At 41.0% G+C, this 26,287-nt stretch overlaps 1 protein-coding gene across 4 annotated transcripts in view; it reads right to left on the bottom strand.

Annotated features, from left to right (window-relative positions):
- DVL1 (dishevelled segment polarity protein 1) overlaps positions 1–21,703 on the bottom strand; it is a 106,485-nt gene extending 84,782 nt beyond the window's left edge. For 3 of the 4 annotated variants that reach the window (XM_067310853.1, XM_013956070.2, XM_067310851.1), the window contains exon 1: positions 21,434–21,672. In XM_067310853.1, the coding sequence (XP_067166954.1) occupies positions 21,434–21,603 (170 nt within the window). In that variant the 5' untranslated portion in view covers positions 21,604–21,672. Of the gene's footprint in view, positions 1–21,433 lie in introns of all 4 variants that reach the window. The other variant, XM_067310854.1, reaches the window with a different exon arrangement.
- Between the last annotated feature and the right edge of the window lie 4,584 nt (positions 21,704–26,287).

Below are 26,287 nucleotides of genomic sequence, written 5' to 3'. Positions count from 1 at the left end.
CTAAAGTCAGCTTGGCACTAAAAATGCAAAGCTGCCCTGCAGCAAAGGATAATTCACAGTAGCATTAGCTTCAATTCACTGGCTTACTGCTAATTTGGACTGGGTGGGGAGCGAGGGGGTGAGTGTTAGCAAAGACAAAAATAAGCAGATGACAAATTTGCTTATTAACCATGTCGAGTAAGAGATGTATTAAAAAGATGTAGGGAGAGAGGTGGGGGATAAAAAGCAGGATGTGAAAGAAGCAGGAGCTGGAACAGCATGGCTAATGTCAAGCATGTAATGCAACCCCTGCTGGGACAATTTTAAAGACAGAAGAGGCAGGCATTTGAACATTAACTATTTGATTGCTCTACTTCAGATGCATCTATATAATATCACTATAGGAAAAGGATTTCCATTTACCCTATAGCTCATTCTTACAAGATTAAGACCTGCATAATAGCACTGAGCACAACATATAAATTGTGTATTAAAGACTCTTGTTATCTTGACTCAAGGTTGATCAAAATACCCTGTGTAAGAAGCACTGGGATACAAATTAATAATATACCAGAGTCCTTAACAAGGATCCAGCAACACATTCACACTAGCTGCAGTGCCATCCTTCAGTCTATCTTTATTACAAATACTCAAAGCTCTTTAGAAGGCACATTCTCTGCCATTTCAGGATTAGCTTTTAATTCCACTAAAGCCAGTGAGAATTTTTGTGTAGACTGAAATAAGGAACTTGTCAAGTGTGTCTACAAGCACTGGGCTTGCTCAACAGTCTATAATGACTAAGTATACTCACATGTTTCCCCATGACATCAGAAACCCAACCTCTCCCTTGAATCCAACAGCTTTGCACCCCTACTTACAATCAGCATGGCTGGTCCAGAGATTCCTAAATATTCACGTCTTCTGCAGCATTCAAATTTTGACATCACCACTGTGCAGCTTTTTTCCTCAGTAAGAACAAATGTAATTAGCATCAGATGCTACTTTATATATTCTTTTTCTAATGAAGATAAACTTTGTAATGCATCTTCATTCCCTCCTCATCCAGGTACTGGGTAAGTCTCTGGGCTTGATCAGCTTTGTTCAATTTACTGTAACTTTTTTTCCAATTGGGTCTATAACTAAAATAGTACATAAATCACAACTAGAAATCAGCATATACAAAAGCAGCCCCAAAAAGTCATGGGAACCTATTATTTTAGTAATTCTATTCTTCCTGAATTGGCAGATTATTTATATATTTTAAAAATTCAAGTAAATTCAATGGAAATATTACCCAGGTACAAATGGAACAATCCCTGAAGCTCGCCATTGCTGGGAACTTCTGTTACAATGGCTGCCAAAAAGCAATGGGTGGGGACAGGGGAGAATGAGCCCCTCTGTCATCAAGGAAAACAAAAGAAAAGAGAAATTTGATAAGCTGCTGTGGATTTGTACTTGTATCTTTCTGTAAATGCAAATGCTCAGTGTTTACATTAGATTGCAGGAAACCGAAATTTACTGTGGGTTAAAAGTTTTTACAAATGGGGAAATGAAACCCAAAAGATAAAAGCTCATATTTACAAGTTACCTAGGCACTTAATGTGCTCACAGTCTCCTCCAAAGGGACAACTCATGCATGTAAATTAAGCTAGGCACAAGTTTAACTGGTTGTTATATCAGGCGCTAGATCACTTGCTCAAGGTCAAATAGGGCGTAGCAGGGAGAGGCAAAAATGGAATTCAGACCTTAAATCCCAAACCAGTGCTGTAGCCCATACGGTTATTCTACTCTTCACGTTCCATAAAAGGAGGAGGAGAGAAGTCATTTAAAGATTGCAGGCTTCAATGTAGGTTTTTTAAAGAATAAAACTCTTATTTTGAGACAATTTTCAAATCTATGAGTTCCTCTTAAACTTTAGAAAGCTGCTAAACAATTGATTTTAACAGCCTAACAGTTGTTACGACACAAGCTATTGTCACAGCTCCCCATAGCAAGACAGTCAATTGTTAACAAACAATTTTTGCAAACTTACTAAATATTTTTCAAATACATCTACTTCTACACATCAGAACCTGGACATGCAGAGGTAGTTAAAAAAAAAAAAAAGAAAAAAAAAGGAGAGTTTGTGAGAATTTCAGCAGAAGTCATAGCTACCAGACCGACTGGCTGGCAGTTTTCTGCATGCAACCATTTTATTACCTGGAGTACCCAAAGGCTTTAACAAGATATATTTTTGTACAGTCCCTAAAAAAAAAGATGGATCCTGCTTCTAACAGCTTACAGTCCAGGTATAGCAAGAAAAGAATGGAACAGTTAAAATCATCTAGATATTTTTGAAACTGCTGTCTTAAGTAATGGAAACAGTTTCACAAGAGGCAGCTGATAAATTGCTGTACTGGGAAAAACTCTGGAGCTACACTGCAAAGACTCAAAGCTATTTTTGAAGGGAGACTCCCAACTGTCAAACAAACCAACAGCTTGTTAGTGCTGCTAAAACAGGGGGAAAAAAAAACACAAGACCTGTTTCCCTCTGTGCTCATATTTTAGGTCAGGTTGAATTCATTCTAAGATTAGGATTACTGTGGTATGATGAGTCTGATACAAGAGCCTTCCGAGTCTTCCATCTCCTTCTTAATCCTAAACAATATATAAAGAAAGAAAATAAACTAATCTTTGATTAGAAATGCTGGTATTATTACATAGGGAAGCAAGCACTGACAGACATCCCAGGCTAAATAAATTGAAGCCCTTCAGTCTCAAACTAGTATGCAAGGTTGCATAAATCCTCACTTCCACCCATCAGTCATAACTGTCATTAGTGCTAATACAAGAAGACACTATACTATGGTCTCTAAAAATGCTCAGCAAAATGTCATTTGTTCTTGGAGGAACTTTCACGGAAACTCATTAGGTGACATGTGGTGCTCTCATTCAAGAGAGTTCCCACTGCTCCACCAACCACAAAGGGAATGAGATGAACATCTGCGTTTTGCCGATCACTGGGGGCTTTCAAAGTATAAAATTCCAAATGCTGTGATGCAGTTGGATTGCTCTATTTATACAGAGCAGATGGTAGTCCTCAGACATACAACTCTGGCATCTACACTGGAGTCTAAGGCTCAAAGATGCCAGCATCCATAGATCACAAAATTAACATAAAGAGGGCTGGAACACTAATTTAGAACAGCAGAGGATTCAGAAATCTGTCAATGTTACATCATGTCTCTACATGCTACACCCGCACCTGGGAGATACTGAACTTGGATATTATCTCCATGCAACCCCTCAGCACAGAGACTTATTCAAATTACTACAGTCACATGGCTGCATAGTTTCAAAGTCATCAGCAGGAAGAGAAATGAGGGCTTTCTACTATGAAAGCCTTGAGTCTCTGATTGACCCTTGGAGAATCCCACTCCAAGTATCTCTTCTACCTACCATTGCTTGTATTGTTCAATAACAGCATGTTTTCTTCCTCTCTTCCTTTTCTAATTATCTGCATAATTACTATTGAAATTAACAGGAAATATTCAAGGGACACACAGAATTAAAATAGTTTTATTCAAACCATACCCTTTTAAAGACAGCTGCAAAGCTTCATTATAAGCAAGAAATTACAGTACCATCCCTTTATGATCCTCTCCTGCAAACAGCAGCAGGGACATCAACAGTGAAATGGCCTTTAGTACTTTAAAAGCAAACCTTAGCAACTATTTCTGGTTTTTTTGCAAAGAGCCTTATGTCAACTGAACAGCGATGATCAATGAGGACAAATAGATATTTTCCCTTTGCAAACATTATAGTAACCAACTTTACATCCCAAACATCTAGCTATGATACTTTTTCATTCTGCGGGCAAGGACTGCCATGGGATACTTGCTAAGATGGAGGAAGACTGTTTATTTTGCTATCATGGTGGAATGCTATAATGTCAGTAAGGTATCTAGTAACAGTCTATGTTTTCATTATGAATAACATATTCCCACAGGTACACTACACCATCAGCAACAAAACATATATGGCTAGTTAGATAGACCCAGCAAAAGCAAAGGGGAAGAGCAGGGATAAGGAAGCTTCATTTCCACCCCCCCCAACCCTATACACGTACATGAAATAGACCCAATCAGACTAGACACACTGTGCATTGCAAATTGCCTTTCAGTGTAAGATTAGCTGTAGCCAGATTTTGTTATCCTGGGTACCCATGATACAAACTACAGAGGTAATCCACATTATGAAGAATTACCCTGACCAATGAGTCTTCAAAGGTAATTTACATTAAATAACAAATATTATAGTCTATTTGCAAAATGCAAAATCCCCAGAAGCCTCCACTTACGGAAAACCAGGGCAGACACTATAACCCACTGAACTTGACTCAGCATAGTCTGTGAACACACTGGAGGTTACACTCTTTAGATCAATATATTTTCTTCCCTGGCCCACGTATTTAACAACTTTGTTCCTTCTGCTAAATCCATCAACATGTTTGGATACTCTTAGCTTAAAGCCTTTGGGGGGGGGGGGGGGTTGCGACAGAAATCAATTGGAGCTTACAACAAAAAAGTATTCAAATGACAGTCGTTCCAAGCTGAAAATGTTGGAACAGTGAAAAAAAGCCAATATACATTAGTAAAAAGCAAATAGTCAGAAATTCAGGCAAAACAACTTATCACAAGCATTTCTTATCATTTCCATTGTAATCTTCTAGTTTGGAGATCTCTATCAACATGGTAAACTAGAAACCATTTTCACTTCACATACAGTTAATGAGAAAAAAATGCATTTTGGTCACATGCTTCAACAAAGCCTAAGTTTAAATGCTGAACCAACCTCCTACACCTCTGAGGACTTCTCCTCCCATCCTTTTCTCCAGGAAAAGAAATTATCAAAGTTTAACGAATCAGGTATTGGCCTGGAAGCCAAGACTTCTGTAGTCCATTCCTATCTTCCCCTGAATTCACATCATATCAAAACTGTTCAGGAAGACTTCTGTTAGATTCTGCATAAATCTAGGGAAACTGAATTACCATAATATTTTAGCACAAGCATTGGTAATTTCTCCAAAGAGCCAGCTGGGTTGAATTGCCCATGCCCAACCATTACTCCCTGAAACATGCATACATTCTCAACATTCTTCCTCTGTTGCCAGGCATTTTCTTTATCAAATTTAGGGTTATATATACACTGTACCCATTTGCAATCCTATAAAGGGAAGTTACAGAAACAGCCTCTGATACTCAACAAAACCTGGGCAAATGTATCAATCAGGAGAGTCTGTCCCAAAGCCCATTAGATCTATGGGCGGTATTTCTAGTTACCTTTAAGGAGTTTGAATCAGGCCCCTACTGAGAATTATGAACACGTCAAACAGTAGTGAGCACCCTACTAAATATGGATGTATTTGTTCCTGAGATTTAAGTTAAATAATGAACACTGAAGTGTTTGACTAAATTAGGGCTGAAGAGCTCTGTGTGTTATCAGTTCCCATGTGCTATAAACTGATACTTAGATATCGTGGCAGTGGGGCCTTAAGAACCCTCTCCCTTCACCCCCCTTACTCTGCCAGAGACATTTACATTGGGTTCCATGAAGAAGACCACCTTCTCAAGAACACCTAAATATTTGTTATCATTCACAGAGAAACAACAAATGAAGCAGTAGCAGTAAAATAAACAGACACCTGAAGTACCAGATACCTTAGAAAGGTCCAAGATGACAAACCAGCCCACCTCCATGATCTTCGCTTACAACTTCCATCCAAGAATGTACGAATCATGCAGCTTACCAGTGAGTGAAAGTACATAAATTCCCACCCTCTTATTTCCCCACATAGCATAATGGCAACGTATAATGACATTCCCACATCTAAGGCTCAGGCAGTACAGTCTGGACACTGGATAATAATTGCTTTTGGAAGTAAGGCACAAGTCTCCCATTACTCCATTACTCCCATATTATCAGTCTTTCTTCTTACATGCATAAGATGTGCTGCTGTTTCCCCTTGCACACATACTTTTTAACATACTTGAAAATTTGTCACATACATGGCACAGTATTAAGTGAAGATTCCCTGATTTCTGTCACCGCTTTTAAAGTTTCAAAGTCAGAGCAGTTTTTCATATTTAAAGAAAGAAGGATTATATAACATATCTCCCTGGACCCTCCTTCCAGAAACACAGGGGACAGAAGGCCAGCTTATTGATCATCTACATACCAGGACAGATTTTGCCAGAATACAGCATCCTGACAAGAAAGAGAGACAAAGAAAGATGGAGTGTTTTATCACATGGAGACAAAAAGATGCACATCAGCATGGCAGGGAAAGAGACAAGAAATGACACAAACTGTTTTTGGCACTTTACAGACAGCTTGCAGAAGGTTTTCAATTAGGCCACAAGAGCTGAAATTAGGTACAAGCCACTATGTATAGGACATAGTTCTCCTCTTACAGATGTCCTGAGATGTCTGTAGATTTTGGAATGTCTATAAAGATAGAGTGAACAGAATGAATTCACTCTGAAAAGGTGGAGAGGGAACCAAGCCACCTCTGACATAAAAGGCTGGAAATTCTGTATTTTTTCATCTTAGAAGGGAGCATATTTTTACTATACTATGTTCTCCCATATACACACACAGACATGTAGGGCATAAAGCAACCAGACAAAAATATTCTGCAAATACAAAGATGGGTACAGATATCCTGTTCTTCCCTGTTGAAGCAAGGATGACTAACAGATGGCTCATGTATTTTCATAAGACACAATTTCCACTAGAAAAGACAGTTATCTGTCCACAGTCTGATTCAAGCTTAGCTCTGAGTGGTATCTTTCACCTTGAGGTCATTATCATGTTTGGAAAAACAAGCAAACAAAATTTAATATCTAAAAAGGTCTTCTCAGGAGACAGCTGGGTGGAGCTCTTGGGTTAGCAAGTTACCCAGACAGCAGACTTGACTTCATTTTTTCCTCCAGAACAGGTTCATCTGTCTGCCAATTTTTGGAGGATGGGTAAGGAGAGAGGATTTTTTTTTTTGTATACTGTCAAAGTAAAAGAGGGTCAGAAAACAGTGGGAGCTGTCATGAACTGAAATAAAAAAATTCAGCTTTTACCATCAACAGATGCTCCTTCTTTGAGGACGTCTTATGAATTTGCCCTTCTTAACACATTGATTTTCAGGCTAACTGAAAAACAGCTTCCGAAGTACTTTAACTAGCTAGTGATGGACTATGTCTAACACAGTCCTGTGCCATGTAGAAGATTTCAGCGTGTTTGAAGCTAATCTAAGGTAAGTATATGCACCATAGTGTAATAGCATGCAGAGGTAGAGGTTTAGGCCCTACGAGCCTTTATAATCATGCTGGCATGGGACTGAACCTTGCTCAGTTCTGCTCTTTCAAGGGGTCTACTCTATCAGGAAAAGAACCACACTATACCAATTCCAGAGAGGGCTTATCTAGTACCACTTCAAGTCAGTGTCCATGAGGCTACTTTTTACAGTATAGATACACGCTTAGAGAACTGAAGACCAAGGCTGAACTGCTCTATTGGGAAAGGAAATTTTTACAACTTCCACATATTTTATTACCAGCAACAGGCTCTTAAACAGCCATTTTGATTCAATTACTATTAGGCTTCCAACCGTATTACTAGCTTTGTGAGTTGAACTAACAATGCAGAGCAATTTAAAAGCAATATTGCCTGCATTCACTACTAAATCTTTAAACAAAAGACAAAAAAAAAAAAAGGCAAAAATAAACCTGTCTTGGAACTCTTGAATAGGCAAGGCAGGACTCCATTTCTGAATCTACTAGTGAGATTTTCAGGAATGGTTTTCTTTAACTTCATTGGGAGCAGAGTTAGACCTACCTCAGATGACTACAAAAAAAACAAAGCATTTTGCTGGGACAGGAAATGCAGACAAGTTAAACCATCTGTCCAGATTTACCATCCAAGCCAAGTAAATAACAGCAAGCAAGATTAAACAAGCAGTAAAACTGATATTAAATATTGTCAAGAATACTTTACTCTCCCTCTGAACCTTCCTAATCCATCCCACCTACTCAACATATCTTGTCTGAAAACAGTCAGTTGTTTGGAACTTGGATTGCACATACTATGTCTCGCAAAATTCTTAACAAAGAGCTGTACTTAAACAAAATTTAAGGATGCTTTTCCCATTAGCTACACCTAGAGGGATTTCTAAATGCTGGCTACAGAGGGCTACAGTATTCTGACATTTAATCAAGACCACCAGAGAAGAGAATACGCATAGATATCACTCAAGTGTCCCTCCTTGCAGGAGGGCTAACTCAAGTACCCACTGCAACGATATTCTGTAATACCACTATTTGAGCATGTAAAGCAGACATTTAGCAAAAAAGGAGACATATGTTTTCCTTATAAATAACATAGCCAAAGAAAAGATGCAATGAAGAATATCATAAGTAATTAGTCATTAAACTGCATGGGAAAAGATGATTTGTGCTCCGTACAATATAGTAGTTTACAGACTTCAACTTTAGGAAATTACAAGGAGCTCTTTACATAAACTGCATGCAAATAATGGAACAGAGAGTAACCATGAGACAAGCTAGCCTTAAGAAAAAGGGGGAAAAAAACCCCTAACTGTAAGACCAAGTAATATTAATCTATTCTGATTCAGTGCCCTGTCCATTTTTATAGGAGGTCATTTACCTCTTCTCCATTATTCAGCAGTGTTAAACTACCCAAAGCATTCAAACAAGATGTTGGAAACAGGAAACAGCACAGCTTGCTCTACATACAGCAGGTTGAGTCCTCACAGTACAAGGACCAAGCTAGCTTTCAAGGAACAAAGGATAAATTAAGTCTATCTGTAGCCATCAGTCATTGAAAGGACACAGGATCATTTCTTTGTGCTTTCTTCTCAAGTTCTCCTTGGCTGATTCACATGTCTGGTGTTTAGTGCTGCTTTGGCTAACACAAGCGTCAAAGCAATGGAAACGCTCAGAACTTACTCGCTCACCTCAGGACTATCAGGTGCACACAGAAAAAACAAAGGCTGACTTTACTTCCAGTACTCACAAAATAGATGGTCAAGTCACACAAAAATACTGAATCATCTTCTTTTTCCCCACATAGATAGAAAATAGGAATGAAACTCATCCAGGTATTGACTTCATTCAGTAAATTCAATACTTGCCACTTAGCCTCCTCTCTATTATTTTCCTCCCAAATAAAATCCAGATATCTCAGCATTTTAGACAGCCAGAAAGCTAGACTGAATAAACTGCAATAATGTGTACATAAAGGGTTGTATTGGGTGAGCCACCGCTGTTAGTTGGAAAGATCAGTTGATTCTACTGGTTTTGCCCTCTCATACTATGGGAAACATTAAGACAGGTACATCCCTGACAAGAAAGTGGATCAGGGTTCAAAGCTTTTAATACACTTGCCTTTGATCTTAACCATTTTTATATAAGACTGAATTGCAACACCTCTTGCATTGCTGAAAGTTTCAGGGATAACACTGCTCTTTTTTAGCTTACCATAAACATGAAACTGTCTTGCTTGCTTGAGAGAAAAGTCTGCCTCTGTGCTGCAGAAATTTTAAGTAAATTTAAGACAAAAAAAGCTTGCAACTTTGCAAATACCAATGAATATCCCTGAGCTATTTAACTCAAAAGGAGACTGAATAGAAACTTCAACCTTCCTCATTTCAAAGACAGATGACTAGGCTGTAAACACAGTCCATTACTGTAATTGCAAGTAATCATCCTACACATTTACCCCAGAGATGTTAAAGTTGGACCAAGTAGCAATAAAGACAGTGGACTAGCTATTTAATCAAGAGAAACATTAACAAGTTGGGCCCTTAGAGAGAAATTCTAAGAGTGCATCAGAAATCCCTACCAATCAAAAGGCGGTCAAAATTACAAACTATAAGTTAATTGAGGTCTAGTACATCCTCAAGACAAATACCAGCTCCATAAAGGCACTGATGGATACCCTTTCTCCATGTCTGTTTATGATGAAGAAATTATGGCATTACAGAAGAGAGAGTGAGAACTAGCCAGAACTATAGGAAAAAAAACCCACCATTTAAAAGACAATTTTGTATGGAGATGAGGGCAAAAAAACTACTGTTGATCATATCGAGCACAACAACAACATACCTAATCCAGCTACAAATATTCAGAAACCCCAAATGCTGAACAAAACAGAAGAGAAAGGAGGTAACTTTATCAAGACATCCATATTGAAACAGCTGGCATGATTCCTAAAGAAGATATAGATGGGAGAAAGAGGGAGAGAATTCTAGCAGTGATGACCATATAGAGAAAAATCACCAAATTTCATAAACACCACCTTGTCCACCTTTCCACCTAATAGCATGGCACAACAGTAGAAATAAATGCTTGGTGCCTCTGGACAATGTCCTCTAAGTTAGCATTTAGCCATCAAGTCACATATAAGGTAACCATAACTTATACATTCAAGGGGAAGGGAATGCCATTTCTTGGTCAACTAACACCGCTCAGTTCTGAGATTCTGATTCTCTGAATGTACTAATCAGAATGATAATCAGCCAAGTTGTACAAGTCATGGTAACACCCATCAGACTGCATTTAAAGTAGAATCTCAAAGGTGAGCATGAACAAAGCTATTTTCAAAAATGCCAGAAGTGTTGGAAGTCAAGCAGAATCCAAGTGAAAGCAGCCTGCTGTGCTAATCTCAAATACAGCATGGAAATCTTTACAGGTTTTAATACTGCATGTAAATGAATTACTTAATTCAAAATTTAATCCATTCCATTGCTATTCATGGTTGATTTCAAAGTGCTGAATGTGGATCTCCTCCTGGTGCATCTGCTTTTGCCTGCCTGCTCTCCTGCAGCAGACTAGAAGGGCGATAAACTTTCAAAAATTATTATTTCATAAATCCCAGATAAAACACTGATAAGCTGCTGAACTTCAGTCCTGCAGAGATGACTAATGTTTTTAACAGCTGTACAGTCTGTGTGTGCATGCTTAAGCCAAAACAAAGCTACCTGAGCACTGGAAAGAAAACTGTGCATACACTATGGAAAGGTGTTCATTAAATGAACAGTAGTAAACTTGTTTTTCTAACTTGTCTCACTGCAAATCGCTAGCTACAGGAAGCAGACCAAACCTGATGTATCCCTTCAGCATGTTTTCATAGCATTAGCTTTTAATAAATATAACATACTCCACCCTCAGAGCAGGGCAGTCCTCAGGTTCCAGCAGAAAAAGTGGTTGTTTTAAGTATTTAGATTACATTAAAGCTAGGTCTTTAAAATAAGCAGTGACTTGTACTGCACACAGCTATCAGAATCAGCTTGGCAAAATATGTGTAAGCTAACCTAGTGTGGTTACAGAAATATGGGCTTTGGGGTCTATGAGCCTGGTGTTCTTATACATATTTTTATTATTTGTATTACAATAGTGCCTTCTGATGTCAACAAAAAGTAAAGCACCACAGTGCTAGGTGCTGTATAAACACAAGCAGTAAGACACGGTCTCTAAAAAATCTTTATAGATTTCAGCAGAGAAAACAGGAAGAACCCAGGGGAAAGAAAGACTATTCTTACTGGGCAAGTGGCTAAAACAGGCCTCAATTCAAGCACTACACTTCAGTGTGTCCAAGTACTTTCCTGAGTCCAAGTCTAAGTCTGTGGCTGAATGCAAATTCTTTTTTCCATACCTCAAATCTCAGTTCAGAGCTTTAACTACATAACTAACCATTTTCTTCCACTAGGTAACAGTACTTCAACCTTCTACAGGCATTAATGAAATTTCCCTTCCTGTCTTAAGGATTGCCCTTTCTCTGGAAGGCCTCTGTGCGTTTGCTATTGATCCAGATATTCAGGCCTAGGTCCTACCCTTACTGTTTTCAAAATTATTCCAGATTTAATTGATTGAATCAAGCTGAAACTTGGCCTTCAGTTTTGAGCTTCTCTGCCAAGAGCGGATCAAGACTGCTGCAAAGTTTAGAGAATTAAGTGTGCAACAGACTGTGCTGAGTAGAATGAAAGCTGGAAGGAACCATGACCTACCCTCTGAACTGTAAAGTCAGAGTCACTGTGCTCTGTCTTATTAGCCATCTCAAAGAACTAATAAAAATTCCAGCATCAAACTGGTAAGAAGCTTTGGAGAATTCTCTGCCTGGAATAAATTTATCCCTCTCATCTCAACCTGCTTAACCACTGTTTTAAGCATATTTTTGAGGAAAGCCCTTATTAAAATGCATTCTGCTCCCACTGCACCCACAGCAAGTTTCACATTCAAGCCAGTACTGCTCATGTGACAGAACAGTTTCATTGAAAATTGGCTCAAAAGCCAGTGAAATCAGGAGAAAGACTTAGGGACTTCATCAGGCTTTGAATCAGTCCCAAAGAGCAATTCAGTGCTACTGTATAACTTGCTAGATCCTCCTGAAGCTAAACTAAGCTAAGCTAAGCTGGCAGCAGCAGAAGAGGAGGACCATGAAACTTAGCCACAGACCGTAATATTCAGCCTTGCACAGGCCTTGCATTCATTTTCTTGGTCAGCCATGCTTGTTTACATCACATGGAAGAGTTGTCTGTGTGACCTTAAGACAACTTTGACTATTATGCAACCGTTCCTTTCTAGCTTACAGACAGGCAAGTATGGCCAAAAAGAGCACAGAAGAAAAAGCTTTAAAAGGAACCCATTTGCTACTTCATCTGTTCAAACCCATGTGCCATCAGAAAGATATTTTCAGTAAACATGCTATAGGCATTTACAAAGATATACATAGCAAATTATGTGACTGCATTACCAGTTGAGGCCCCAATCCTTATCCGTGCGTCTAAGTAAACCAACTATCTCCTAACTGACCAAGGAGTCTGAGATAAGGAATAAGGCAGAAAATAGGGTGAGTTAACACAGAAAGGACACAAATCTTCAGGAAACCTAGTTTAGTTAGCTCCACTCCCAGGGAACAACTTATTTACTCAATCCCCCTCTTGAAAACATGTTCTTTGCTCAATAACACTGAGGGTAAATGAGATTAGACAGGTAGGAGGCAGAGGTGCACATGGGAAAACATACACACAGAGGGAGAGTCTACATCACTGCTTTGTAAAGATAACCTTGTGTATATTTCAACATTGCAAGTTACTTGGCACACAACTTCTTAACGCTTCATCCACCGCTTGTCACTCAAGTCAGTAACCTGGATATCATCTTGAATTCTGACTGCTGCCTAGACACATCCAACCTACATGTAAGTCTTGCACACACTCTCTGTGCAGTATTTCTGAAACTCTCCATTTATAGAGCTAAAAATCTTGTCAAAGTTTTGATCACAGTAGCTGCCTCAACACCCCCTTTGTCTAGGTCTGACCCATACAGACTTGCTCTGTGGGTATCCACCCTTCTGCCACAGAGTGGCAAGGAGCATTTATTCTTATTACATGCCCTCTATGTACATTATTCCACAAACTCCATTTCTTCTAATGCAAACGTGAATCACTTCATTTTATTCTGTTTCAAAAAAAAGAAACTCCTACCTGTAACTGACCTACGATATCAGCCTCTTTCACCTGTTTGTTCAGTTTTCAAATAAGTATGGAGGTATGCTTCCTTTCATGCTGCCTGTAGTCTTGGGAGGTCTCCTTAAAAATACCAGCAAAAATACCTCATTAAAATCTTTGTTGCAACAACTACCTCCCTCCCTCTCCCCTCCCACCACCCACCAAAAAAGTCTATGCTCTAACTACTACCTAGCACAACAGAGTCCACCTAAAAGGCAGATTCCTACCTGCAAGCCACTTTTGTCCAGTCTGCTGCCTTATCCCTGGATGAGAACAGGAACAGTTTTCCAAGCACAGAGCTCTGCCCAAAAGCTCTCTCTTGAGTTTGGCTAGCTCAGAGTCTAGAACTGCCACAGCATCTGATTGACAGAAAATAGGCAGAAATAAGGCTTCCGTGTTTTCGTCCAGTGTTCCTTTGCTTGCAGGATTTTTACAACCACTTTTGTGGTTACATTCAATGAGTGCAGAATTCTGTGTATAAAACATGTTAACTTTCTGTTTTCTAGGTGATATATGCCTAATGTCCAAACGGCACTTAAAGCATCAATCTTTTAAGCCGCATTTACAAATAGACGACTCCTATTTTTATTTCTCCCTATAAAAAAAAAAATCATGAAATAACTTGTTTTTAAACTTCTTTCCTCCAAAGCTTTCCCAGTGATGAAGTTGTTCTAGATCTCCATAGCTAGACATTTTTTCAGTTAGAACTTATTTTAGGACAAGTGTAAAAACAGAGCATGACACACTGTCTCCATGAGAAAAAAATGCGAAACAGTAGTTCTCATATTGTCCTTCCATTTAAAAATTGCCTGTTCAGCTCATAATCCCAAGCTTTAAATCACAACTGCTTGCTAGTTTTCAACACAGCAGGTACCAAGAAAAGCAATTTTTGTGCAAGAAACAGCTGCTCCTAAAACTATAGTTTAATAGAAGTTCTGTTACTGATAGCAAAGGAATGCCTAAAAAGCCACTCCTCAAATACTCCCTAAAGAAGTATAATCAAAAGACTATTAGTTCACACAATGGAAAGAATGAGGACTTGAACCTCATCCAGAAGGACAGCAGAATAGACATACTCTGGTATTTGATGGATGAAGATTACAGAGCCCAAGCCAGGCTTGCTCTTCTTATCCTGCAGTACTGAAAGACATTATCAGTAGTTCCTGCCCTACTCACATCTTGATTGAACAGCACAAAGGAAACCAGAACAACACTCTATGGAATGTATTGATCAGTATGAGCTTTTGTACAGAGGACTTGGCCCAGGCCGTGTATTTGAGATGGGACAGTTCTTCCTCTGAATCTCTCATATTATAATTATGTCACAGCATAGCATCCTATACTAACTAGACATAAAACAGTAGAACAGAGACTCAAGTTTTATAGCAAAATTAAAACAAGTAACTGATGGGAATGCCTGGATCATATGCATTTATAGCTTTGTATTTTGGAAGTTACTGATAGTGTTTTGTAATACAATATAGAAAAGCTCTGGAAACACCTAACATTTAAGAGGAGACAGGTAGGAAATTCTTAATATGGTATCAGTCACGTAGATTCAATATGAATCACTTGGATCCTACACAGCTTATGCAGCTGTCAGAGTTTTGATGATGAGAGCTTAAGCATCACAAACTATAGCTTTATTTTTAGTTGCATTCATTATTTGTCATTTTTCAGTCATCAAAGAATCAACAAAATTGCATTACACAGATTATAAGGTTACAGACACATTCTTGTAATAATCAACAATTCCAGTGATAGGAAGTGACCTCTAATCTCTTCCCCTGAGAGAAGAGAATCAGTTGCTATAAGCAACTACGTCAGCTGATGACAATCCCCCTTCTCTCTAAGACATATATCACAAATAGCACCTTCTCTAAATTGGTGGATACTACCACATTACAGAATGTGATCTTGTAATGTCCCATCTTAATCTGCCACTGACTAGAAGAAAAATGGAAGCTACAAACCACTGCCAAGAGTTGAGTCTTTAAGTTAGAACAGAGTTAAACATCCTGCATCTTAACGACAACACATCATACCCACATAAATTCAGTAGAAAAGCCTGTGTATTCAGAAGAAAGACAGGTTCATACTATCAAGAGATAGTGCAGAAGTCACCATCAAAAAAGAAATGGCACAGAAAAAAGTATTTTTTTTTTAATCAAAGTAACACTGTCAGGAAAAGTAAGATAAAGGTCCCCATTATATCTATTTTCTACAGCTTTACTGATAGCATAACATCAGCGCTGCAAGGCACAGTAGTAAATTAAAATGTAACTCAAGTTCAGAAAGAAATACACCACTCCTACAACATTATTGTCCTGCACTTTCCAAGAAGCAAAGCTGAATGAAGGCTAGTCAGTCAGCACAGGTACACAAAATACGTAACTGCTTCATTTTCATATCGCAGCCTGGTATGGCTCTATGCCCCAAGTCCAGCTCCACTCCAGTCCTAAGGAAGTCTGATCTTTCACAGTTGGAAACAATTCAATGCATACACTGTTTCTGAACAGAATTATTTATCACATTATTTCAGGATCCAGGAAAGGCTGTGCCTTAATTACAACAACATATGCAGTACTGCAAAGTCAGTTCCTCATCACTGGCTTCTCAAGGAGGCTCCACTTTTGCCGGAAAACATTTGCTTTCCTAACACAAGAACTACTTTTCACTCCATATTTGGATTTACAAACCGCCCTGCCAAGCAGCAGTCAACATACCAAATTATAGTTCTGCACAGCCACTGAGCAGCAATGTGAGGAACAGAAGACCAGAACTATGGAACACTACATTTAAAATCAAAATGTTACTGTAGTTCAGGCCTAAGTACCACTTACAGAAAACACAGAAAAAACCTTCTTTGAAGGACATTTTCAGGCACATAAGGGAGAAATTAGATATACAGTTTTGTTATGGTTAGCAGCAACTGCAGCTATAATTCCCTATTTGCAACAACAACAAAAATATGTCAGTTTGAAGACAAGATTAACAACGCCAGCCCATATTTACTATTAACACTTACTAAGATAGCCGAGATTCATATTAGTTTTCTTCTGATTCCCTAATTTTCACAAGAAATTATGATTATCAGAGAGGAACAAAAAATTGGTGTGATGGCTAGGCAAATCTGATTGATAGGTTATTGGCTTACAATAGATGTCTCAAGACAACAGATTCCCACCCCAATGCATTCAGTAGTACAACCTTTCAAAACACTCTTGTGCAACTATGTCAACTGTCATAGTTACAGAATTAATTTACAGAGCAGAGAGAGAGAGAGAGAATGGACACAAACAAAAAAGATGAAGTACTGAGCTTGGCAAGATTTGATATAAAGGAAATGAGCCCGTAAAGTGGAGGGAGCAAGAAAGGCTGTACACATCAGAGGAGAGATAGAGAAGGCCCTCATATCAACACTGCCTAAGTTAATAAGAGGCCAGAATGAAGAGATGGACAATACTAACAGAATGGGGAGGGAGACAAATTAAGGATTGAAATGAGGTTGTTTTAATCTGCTACTTCATCTTTTTTCCTCAAGAGGCAAGCTGCATCATCTCAGAATTACTTCACATAAGGTGACCTGTTCAGGGTACTGGAACTATTCTCTGACATGCCATTAAGTAACTGTGCTTCACAAGAAGGCTTTCAGCATACAGCAGACATCATATTTACATGGAAGACATTGGGCCCAAATTTGTAGTCACCTCTGAGTTTGGTTCAGAAAAAAAGTCTGCAAGATAGGATTGTGTTATGTCCATATGGGTTGTTTTGAAAATCAGGCATGCCCACTCTAGCCTGGACTGTGATATAGCCTTATAGTTGATTAAAAAACTATTAATTAAAACTATTAAAATTAAAAAAGATACCCTCATGATAGCCCTGGTCATAAATCACACCATCAGTCTGAACACAAGTATTTTTCATGTGAATTAAAGAGATGAGCCCATCACAGGAAGATGGTGTATTACAAAGGTAGAAGAGCCCATAAAGAACAAAAGGGGAGAAAGACACAGCACTCCTGGGTCTATGATATCTCAAGCCCTGATTACATCCAACAGTCATTGAAGGAGAAAACTATGATGTGACTGTGTTATTGTTAGCAGTGTTTAATGGTGCATCAGCTTTTTTATTACAAATGCAATTTTATGGTGTTTCACAACTCAACTGCAAAAAAAAAAGTGAGTAGAAATGCCATTTATGTTTACATATAGGTCCCAATCTTAAAACTCAAGCTACCACCATTAAGCCAATGGGTAAGTTTGTGTGTTATTAGACTTTTGAAGGCTTTTAGCAAAGGGTTTAAAAGACAAATTTAGTATTTTCACCCCTGAAAATATTTCACAGAGCGTTTTAACAAAACACTCATGCAATATAGCTCTATTAAAAAAAAAAAAGAGAGAGAGAGAGAGAGAGAACGAAGACCAGATAGGGTCCCCCATCTGTCAGTAGTAGGTGCTCTGGCTCCTCAGCTTGTAATCAGATGATTAACAGAAAAGAAAACAAACAAGCAAATATCTATGCTTTGAAAGCCAGAATAAATGCTCAGGGAGAAAAAGTAGGTCTTTGTTTATTTTTATAGTTTAGAGGAAAATTTTTAGATAATACAGGGTCCCACATTGAAGCTAATTTTCTTTTCACGCTTGTACTCCTATGGTGGCGCATGAAACGCAGCACAAATCTTGCAAATGGAAGTTACATATGTTTGCATATAGGCATTTAACAGCATGTCAGGTGAGGTACATAAGCAACACTGGAGTTAAGTTTCTGTTACTTAGGATTAAGCATAAGGCAGGATCACAATCCTGTTTAGTTTTTAATTTACCAGCTGTATCTTTTCATAGCTTTTAATGACAAGAGGGACCTACTGTCTATTATAGGTTATTGAATCCCTTCCAACGACCCCTTTTTTAAAGCCAGTAATAATTTGCTTTTGATCAAAGCATGCCTTTCATAACAGCCCCCAATGCTATTGTAAAAATAAATAAATAAAATTTTTGGTTCAGATTATCAGTTTCTTCCATCTTGTGGTATTACTAACCATGCATCCTTTTCCAAATTTTATTAATTGTTATGCTGAGAGGATGGACATAAAAACTAGGTAAGCTCTATATAACCAGGTAAGCTTGGCATGAATTTACAGCCCATCGTTTTCTACAGCTTTATAGTAACAGCTCAGTTGTATGCATCCTCATGTGAATGTGAAGCAGCATCCCCTTTTCATCAACAGATAACTACTTCATGTTTGCTGGAGTTGTATTGTGGCATAAAGAATAAACACAACCAATTACCACAAAGCAACCAGCTAGCTGTAAATTCACATTTTCACATATCCCACAGTTACTTATTCACCTGCCAACACCCTATGAAGTTTTTCCCAGAGCTTGGCCTTTTTTAGACAAATGGTTACACACCTCTATTTGCTACTGATTCAGTTCACATCCAATTCCACATTATTTGACCGCATCACAAACTTAAGCACAGCCACTCTCCTCACAGATAAGCTTCTAAATACCAGAAGTGTTGCATAGTCATATTTAAGACTGCTGTATAAATAAGGGAAACAGAATTTACAGGCCCTAAGCCTAATCATCCATTTGCAACTCTTCATTTTCCATCATCTCTATTTCCACGATAAGGCAAGAAGAACAGATAGTCTCAAAACCAGAGTGAAAACTAACAAGAAAATCCACTGCAGGGTTTGTGTTACTAACCTTGTTACCTGGTGAAAGACCAAGAACAACCCAAAACATGTTGGATATATCCCCGTTATACTTCAACATGCCTCAGCAGAGTTTATGTTCTTTCCGGTACTAAATTTTTGGTAGTGGCGGCAGCAAATGTACATGCTATCTCAACAAATTCAACATCCTTTATTGAGGTAGCTCCACAAAAACTCAGAGCTGGCATTTTAAGACCACTGTAGGGCATGCACCCCTGCCACTTGAGGGTGCAGGAGGAAAAATTTATGAATAGACAGTTTCAAAGACTTTATTTTGAAAACAGGCAGTTCCTGTAGCTACTGTATTTGTTTCTCCCAAAATGTTTCCACAAGCCACCAAAACAAGTCAATGCATGAACTGCAATAACATGCCAATACTAACAACTTGCCACTTAAGAAATACATGTCAGCAAAACAATATCCACATGCCATCATGGATAAAGAAACAATTAACAATTAAAGGCTTCAGGTCTCATGCCTGAAGTAAGAGAAAAGAAAAAGTCTATATAATATGTAAAAGGACACTCAGGAGAACGTATTTCACCAAACATTACTTTCGTACCTTACTCGTAGTGTTATTTTATTGTCAGGTCCATATTACTTTTCCCAAACCTGCTCTCTTTTTTCTGGCAAGGCACTTAATATGTAAAGATTGTCTTGCCTATGACAGATGCAAGTACAAAGAGAAGTGATTTACTACAACAGATAAATAAGTTTTGAAAGTTACTTTCTGGCAAACTGCCAAATGGATTTTTATTGCTTTTACTACAAGTGTAAATAAGCCTGGTAGCATGAAACCCAATTTGTGTGTGTAAAGTAGAATGATGCCAAGTGTCTCCTAATTCCAGTCAGAAATGGGGCCCAAATATCACAAAGGGCATTTGAAAGTCTGGCCCCTTGTCTTCTGCATTTCTAATAAGCAGGATATGTTATCAGTGGTGATTAAAGAGCACACCCTTTAAAGAAGTTATCATGTCAATAACTGCTCATTTCACACTGCTAGTATGATCAACTGCATATGAATGCAGATCCAGAGAAGCAACTAAGTTTTCAGACAGGCATTTCTGCACTTGCAAAAGGCTTAATCTTACAATACATCCTCAGCCTGATTCTCCTTAGCTCTTCCAAAAAATCCCTGCCCCGGTGAAGCGTTTCTTTGAAAAGAGTCAAGGCCTTGCCCCAACACGGTGACAGTTAAAACTAGAGGCCGCCAACAACTCCGTGCCAGATTTTATGCTCCTACACGGCACAAACCGGGAAGGGAAGGGCGGGGAGGGAGCGGCTGGAGGAACCCAGCCTTCTCTATTAATCACCCATCTTGCCATGCAGGCTGGAATTTGAGGAGTTACGGAAAAACAAGTCGTGATGCCTTACCACGGCGGGGGTGAGGGGGGGGATCCAGCTGGGGAGCTGTCAGCTCCCGGGGGCGCGCGCCGGGCTCCGCTCCGCACCCCCAGAGCTGCTCCTTTGTGCCTGCCCCGAGCTCCACGCCGCCGGGGACCGGCCTCCCGGGCTGCCGCTGGCCCACGGCCGCAGCCCCGCGAGCCCCGGCGGGCCGCAGGAGTCCTGCCTCCCTCGGCGCCAGTTGAGGGGAAAGGGAGGCGCCGGCCTGCGCATCAGGCGCAGCGGGGGGCCGCCCCTGCGGGGACGAGGGCGCTGCCCAGCGTCCGTCCGGCGGCGCCGTCCCCCTGAGCCCGCTGCTCCCCGGGCCGCGCCGGGCCGCCATTTTAGTGGTGGCTCCCGCCGCTCCCCCCGGTGTCAGCGGCCGCGGCCTAGCGCGGAGCGGGCGCCGCAGAGCGCGGCTGGGCCGCGCCCGCCCCACGGGCCCCGCGCCGCCCCGGCTCCCTGCCGCCAGGCACGGCCCCGGGCCGCGCCGCCGAGCGCCCCGGCACAGCCCGCGCGACCCCCCCCCGCGCGCACACATGCGGGGGCTTAAAGTTGAAAACCAGGACAAACGGCAGCCGTCTGCTGCCATCAAAGCAGGTGCTCTTCTATTTGGGGACTGAGGGAGGCTTAAAGACCTCCCCTCGGTGGTCACCGGGAAGGGGCGAAGGGAGGGGAGGCAGAAGGGAGGGACGCAAATCCCCTTCCCCCACGGCATTTCTGAGACACGGAGACCAACCGCCCCCCCACCCCACCCCCGAGCCCTCGCCTCTGAGGCAACTCACCCGAAATCCTGGTCCATGGATTTAAAGAAGAATTTGTAGCTGTGCACGGGTCGGTTGCTGAGGACATTTTTAAAATCAGCCAAAGTGACTTTTTCCGGAGGGACGGGCAGTTTCACCAGATAAGGGGTTTCCTCTTCGTCTATGTGGTAGATTATTTTAGTCTCCGCCATGGGCAGGGGAGGAGGGGAGAGGCGAGGAGCAACCTGCGGGGAAGCAGAGGGGAGACGGGTCCGAGTCTCCGCCGCCTCTCGGCTCCTTTCACAGCCTCCAGCCCAGAGCCGCCCCAGACAGGAAGGGAGCTCCCAGCGCCCGGCCGCCGCCGCGCAGGGGCTTCTCGGCCGGGATTTCGCTCCCTGCACTGCTCTCTAGCTGCCCGACCCGGGAACGGCAGCCCGCCGCCCGCCCCGCGCGCAGCCTCCCGCCGCCCCCCGGCGCGCTCGGCGGCGGGCGCGGGGCACACGCGCCGCCGCGGCGCCCCATCGCCCGGGGCGGCGGCAGGAGCGGGGCCGCGGGGCGAGCCGGCGGGCGGCCCTCCTCCCTGCCGCGGCCGCCGGCCGCGCCGCGCTCACCGCGGGGCCAGACGGGCTCTCGCGCGCTGCTCCTCGCCGGCGCAGCGGTGTTACGGCGATACCGCTCCCCGGCCCCCGCCGGCTCCGCGCCGCCGCGGGGCGGCAAAGCCGGGCCCGGCGAGCGCGAGGCGGCCTCCGGCAGCGCCGGCAAGAGCCGGTTGCGGCCTTCCCCCGCGGGGTCGTGGCGCACCTCCCCCGCTCGCCGCCGAGCGGGAGGCGCCGCCGCCCCCGCGCACGGTCGGTGCGCGGCCGCCCCCGCTCCGGGCGGGCCACGGCCTCTGCACCAGCCCGGCTGCCAGCTGCTCTCTGCTCTCAGCTCCGGCTCGACGATAAATCAACCGGATGAACGCGATTTACGGTTGCCATGTTTGGACGCCTGCGATTAGCAGGCTAATAGGGAGTAATCACAGCGTTTCTGCATGCCTGTCTGAGAGAGACTGCATGACTTAGGAAGACAGGGCTGATTTTAGCAACTGATCCCACCAGTCTCTATTCCAAGGCAACAACTAATAAGAGCAAAGGTGCTACGCCCTCGCTCCTTGAAGCAAACATAATTTTTTCAAATTCAAGCCACTTAGATGCACAAATACTGTTTCAGGTACTTTTGATGTTGGCAGTGCTTTATCTGAGTGCAACACACAAGAGATGCTCTGTTTGTATAAGCACCACAGGCTTTGGCTTAATAAAAACAGTGCCCCAGTAAATGTTCCCAAATGGTTATATAAATGTTATTAGTGCCTTTACAGCTCTTTCCTTTATTATTTTCTGTTTCTAGGAATTAGTAAACGCTTTCCAGGTAAAGCCCCCTAGCCACTGCACAAATCTGGTCAGTATCATTATTCACATTACAAAGTAGGAAAAATTAAGTACATTGAAATATGTATATTCAATCAGTAAAGCTTTATATTCTAACTCAGTGGCCCTTAAAAGACTCAGTGAGCTTCTTTTCCAATGTATTATATGAGACATGGCCAGGGCACAAAACTGACTAACATTACTTCTGAACTATAATGATAGGCACATTATTGTATTTCAGGTGTCTCAAGAATTCGGACTGCCTGTGTCCAGCAGACCTAAGGTGCCACTAATGCCCCTTTGTATTTCAAGAGAATTAAGGTGGAGTCTGTTTAAGCAATGAACTCATGGATTCTCTACAGATCATGAAATTTGTTACAGGACAGTTGATGCTAATAAGAAAGCAGTGACATATTTGTGGCTCAGAAATAATCGCCCTTAATAGTTGCTTCAGTAGAAGCCTGCTGGGCACAGACCCCATTGAGGTGCTTGGCATGGAGCAAACTTTAGACCTATCATCTCTTAAATTTCACAGAACAGCAGAAGAGTCACTGTTCCATGCTCAGGCGAGATCGCTGTGCTTTGGAACACCCAGTCCAGAGAAAAATCTTTAAAGAGACATGTTTTGCAATTGATGAAAGCCAGACAATGCAGATTTCATGACAGTATGCTTAGGTCTCAAGGAATCTGCTGTTCATTAAAAGAATACTTCTTCAGGAAAACCCCAAGCTAATTACATTCATTCTTTTTTCCTCTCAGAGAAACAGGATGTTCACTTCTCAGAATATACAGCTGCTTTCTGTGAAAGAGTAAATCACAGCTCAGTGATTGAATTACCTGTGGCACTAGAATGATTTCTCTACCAGCATGAAAAAAAGGAGCCAATTGTGTTAGCTGCTGCCAAAAGTTTGTTAACATTATCGCTATTTATTATTCTCAAGTTTCTGAAAGTTTAATCATTATCAGTTCCCAGCTCCAACTTTAAACATGAATCACAAGTCTGGTTGCCTTAAACTCTGTTGCAAATTCTACCCCATATCTCACATTACACCAGTCATTCTGTGATGTTTTAAAAGGAAAGGGCCCAATCTGGAAGTGCAAGAATAAAAAGATTGCTGTTTGAACATTCTTTTCTCCCTCTGCAACAAGTGCAGATGGGTCAGGCTTTAATTACACAATTGTAGGTGCTGAAATGCAGATACCACTGGGCTGATAGAGAACCAAACAGTAGAGGGCACAAGAGTAATCAAGGATGAAAGATACTTACTTGTTTTTTGGATGTATAATTATTCCTCAACATACTTGTCAAAAACATGTTGATGCTCTTAAAGACTTGGAGATCAGCAAATTATTGACTACCCAGACTAATGGGGGATACTGAAATAATCCGGATAAAGCAAATCCAGAGTTCACATAAACCATTTGTAAATGAAGCTATAAGAACATACAATAAGGATATAAAGGAGGGGGGGGGGGAAAGAAATAGGTTGATGACACTGTTGACTGTCAACACAAAAATCACTTCACAAACACTAACCAGGAATGATAGATCCATATTGCACACTGCCACATGAATGCTGCTTTACTACTTCCAGAACCGAATTATCCCATGCAGAGCCAGATCTTGGTACAGGTCTACCAATGGCATGGTTAATCCACCACTCAACGCGACAAGATTTGACAATATTGAGAGAGCAAAATAACAACATCAGGTACCCGCTGTCATTTCTGGTATGGTGAAGCAATTACAAAATCACATTCATTGCAGTTCTCCAGCTCTAGTGATTTGCCTATCTGTTGACATTCATACCACTCATTGCTGCTGAACCTGAATGCTTATATAATAATTTAACAAGATACAATATACAGCAAAGTAAAGATACGGCCTTAATCTTCATCATGTAACTAGTGGTAGGTACTGTCTTAAACTATGAATGACCAATTTAGTACCCTTCAAAGAGTATTTTCCAGGAGTGGCTGAGTATTCACCCAACACATTTTTCCACTTCAGCATCCCAAGGCTAAGCAACTGATGGTTAGTCATTTCTCACTGCTTCAATTTTGGAATTTTGATAGAGTGAGGCAAAAGGTACTGAAGATTTCTGTAAAATTATGCATTCAAATTTCTGTCCTGCATATGTGCACAGACACATGCTGTGGTTCTGCTAGCACTTGAGAATACTCTTAATATAGAAAATATGCCATGAATCCAGCAATATTACCACACATATTAATCTCTGAACAAGATGGGGAAAGCCCCATTTGGCAGGACTATAAGATAACTTTAGTTCAAGCTATATTTTCCTGAGATACTGAGTTTTATGTAGTCTTTTCAATAAGAAACACAGGCAAAGTATTAACATCCATCCCTATGGTCTCTTCAGTTGGCACTTAATGACCTCCTGAATTCCTCAGAGACCCAGGTGGTATCTGCACAAAGACTAAGTCTGCAAAGAACTCTGTTCTTGCTCTACTAGCTTTGCTTTCACTTTTGACAACTGAAAATATAACAAGTTGTATAATTGTCAGATGACTACCTCAGAACAGGCATGATGAGGCTGGATCTATGACTCACAAAAAGATTTCTGTGTCCCCATAAAGAAAGTAGATAACCCACTTTCATGTTACAGTCAAACCACAAGCTAATCCAATTAAAGAACATATATAGGAATGCAGAATTTGCCACCTTAGCAAACCACTGGTCCATCAGGGCTAATATCTTGCTTCTTGCAGAGTTCAGTGCTTAACACTGTAGTGGAAAATAAAAATAAGGCATAAAATCTCTAGCTATTAGTGCAGTGCTCTCCATGATGGAGAAAATAGTCTTGCTGACCCCTGCAGTGAGTAGATAATGTCCTGAGGCATAAAAGCTGCTCACCCCTTTTTTCATTTATATAGCAGTGTACTTCATTACCAGACAGAGAATAACAAAGCCTTTTTAAAAACCTGTCCTTTGAATTACAGTGATGGTGGTTGCCTGTGTATTCAAAAAGCTCATTGCATTCTGGATGCTTAGCAAATAAGCATTTTCTTTAGAGATGGAACAAAAAGAAAACCAAAGCTCTGAGCACTCTGACATTCACCAGAGCTGTAACTTGGACCCACTCTGAGACTTCATGGCTATTTTTTAACCACCTGCAAGAAAGTATTTGTGAAAGAACAAAATCATCTTTCACATGGAGCATCATTTCTTCTCAAGGGCCAGTCACTGGCTGCTTTGCCACTCATATAGATGAAATCAGGTTTGACTATGAGTACTTTCATTTGGGTGGCCAGTCCTGGGAAATTGACTTTGGTTTTCATTTGTTTCAGCAACACAGCAAGATCACTGTGGCTAGCATCAATGCAAGCTTCCATCATTTCACTGTCAGCTATCTCTGCCACTTGTAGGGCTGATGGTACAAACAAGGAGGCCGTAATATAGATTAGTAGCATTAGAAACAAAACTAAGGCCATCAATTAACCAGAGAAGATTCCTTCCAGCTTGGAA

The sequence above is a fragment of the Apteryx mantelli genome, chromosome 26, assembly GCF_036417845.1.
Source record: "Apteryx mantelli isolate bAptMan1 chromosome 26, bAptMan1.hap1, whole genome shotgun sequence".
NCBI classification, from domain to species: domain Eukaryota; kingdom Metazoa; phylum Chordata; class Aves; order Apterygiformes; family Apterygidae; genus Apteryx; species Apteryx mantelli.
Note: the sequence above shows the minus strand (reverse complement) of the source record. Positions and strands in the feature narration are given on the sequence as shown.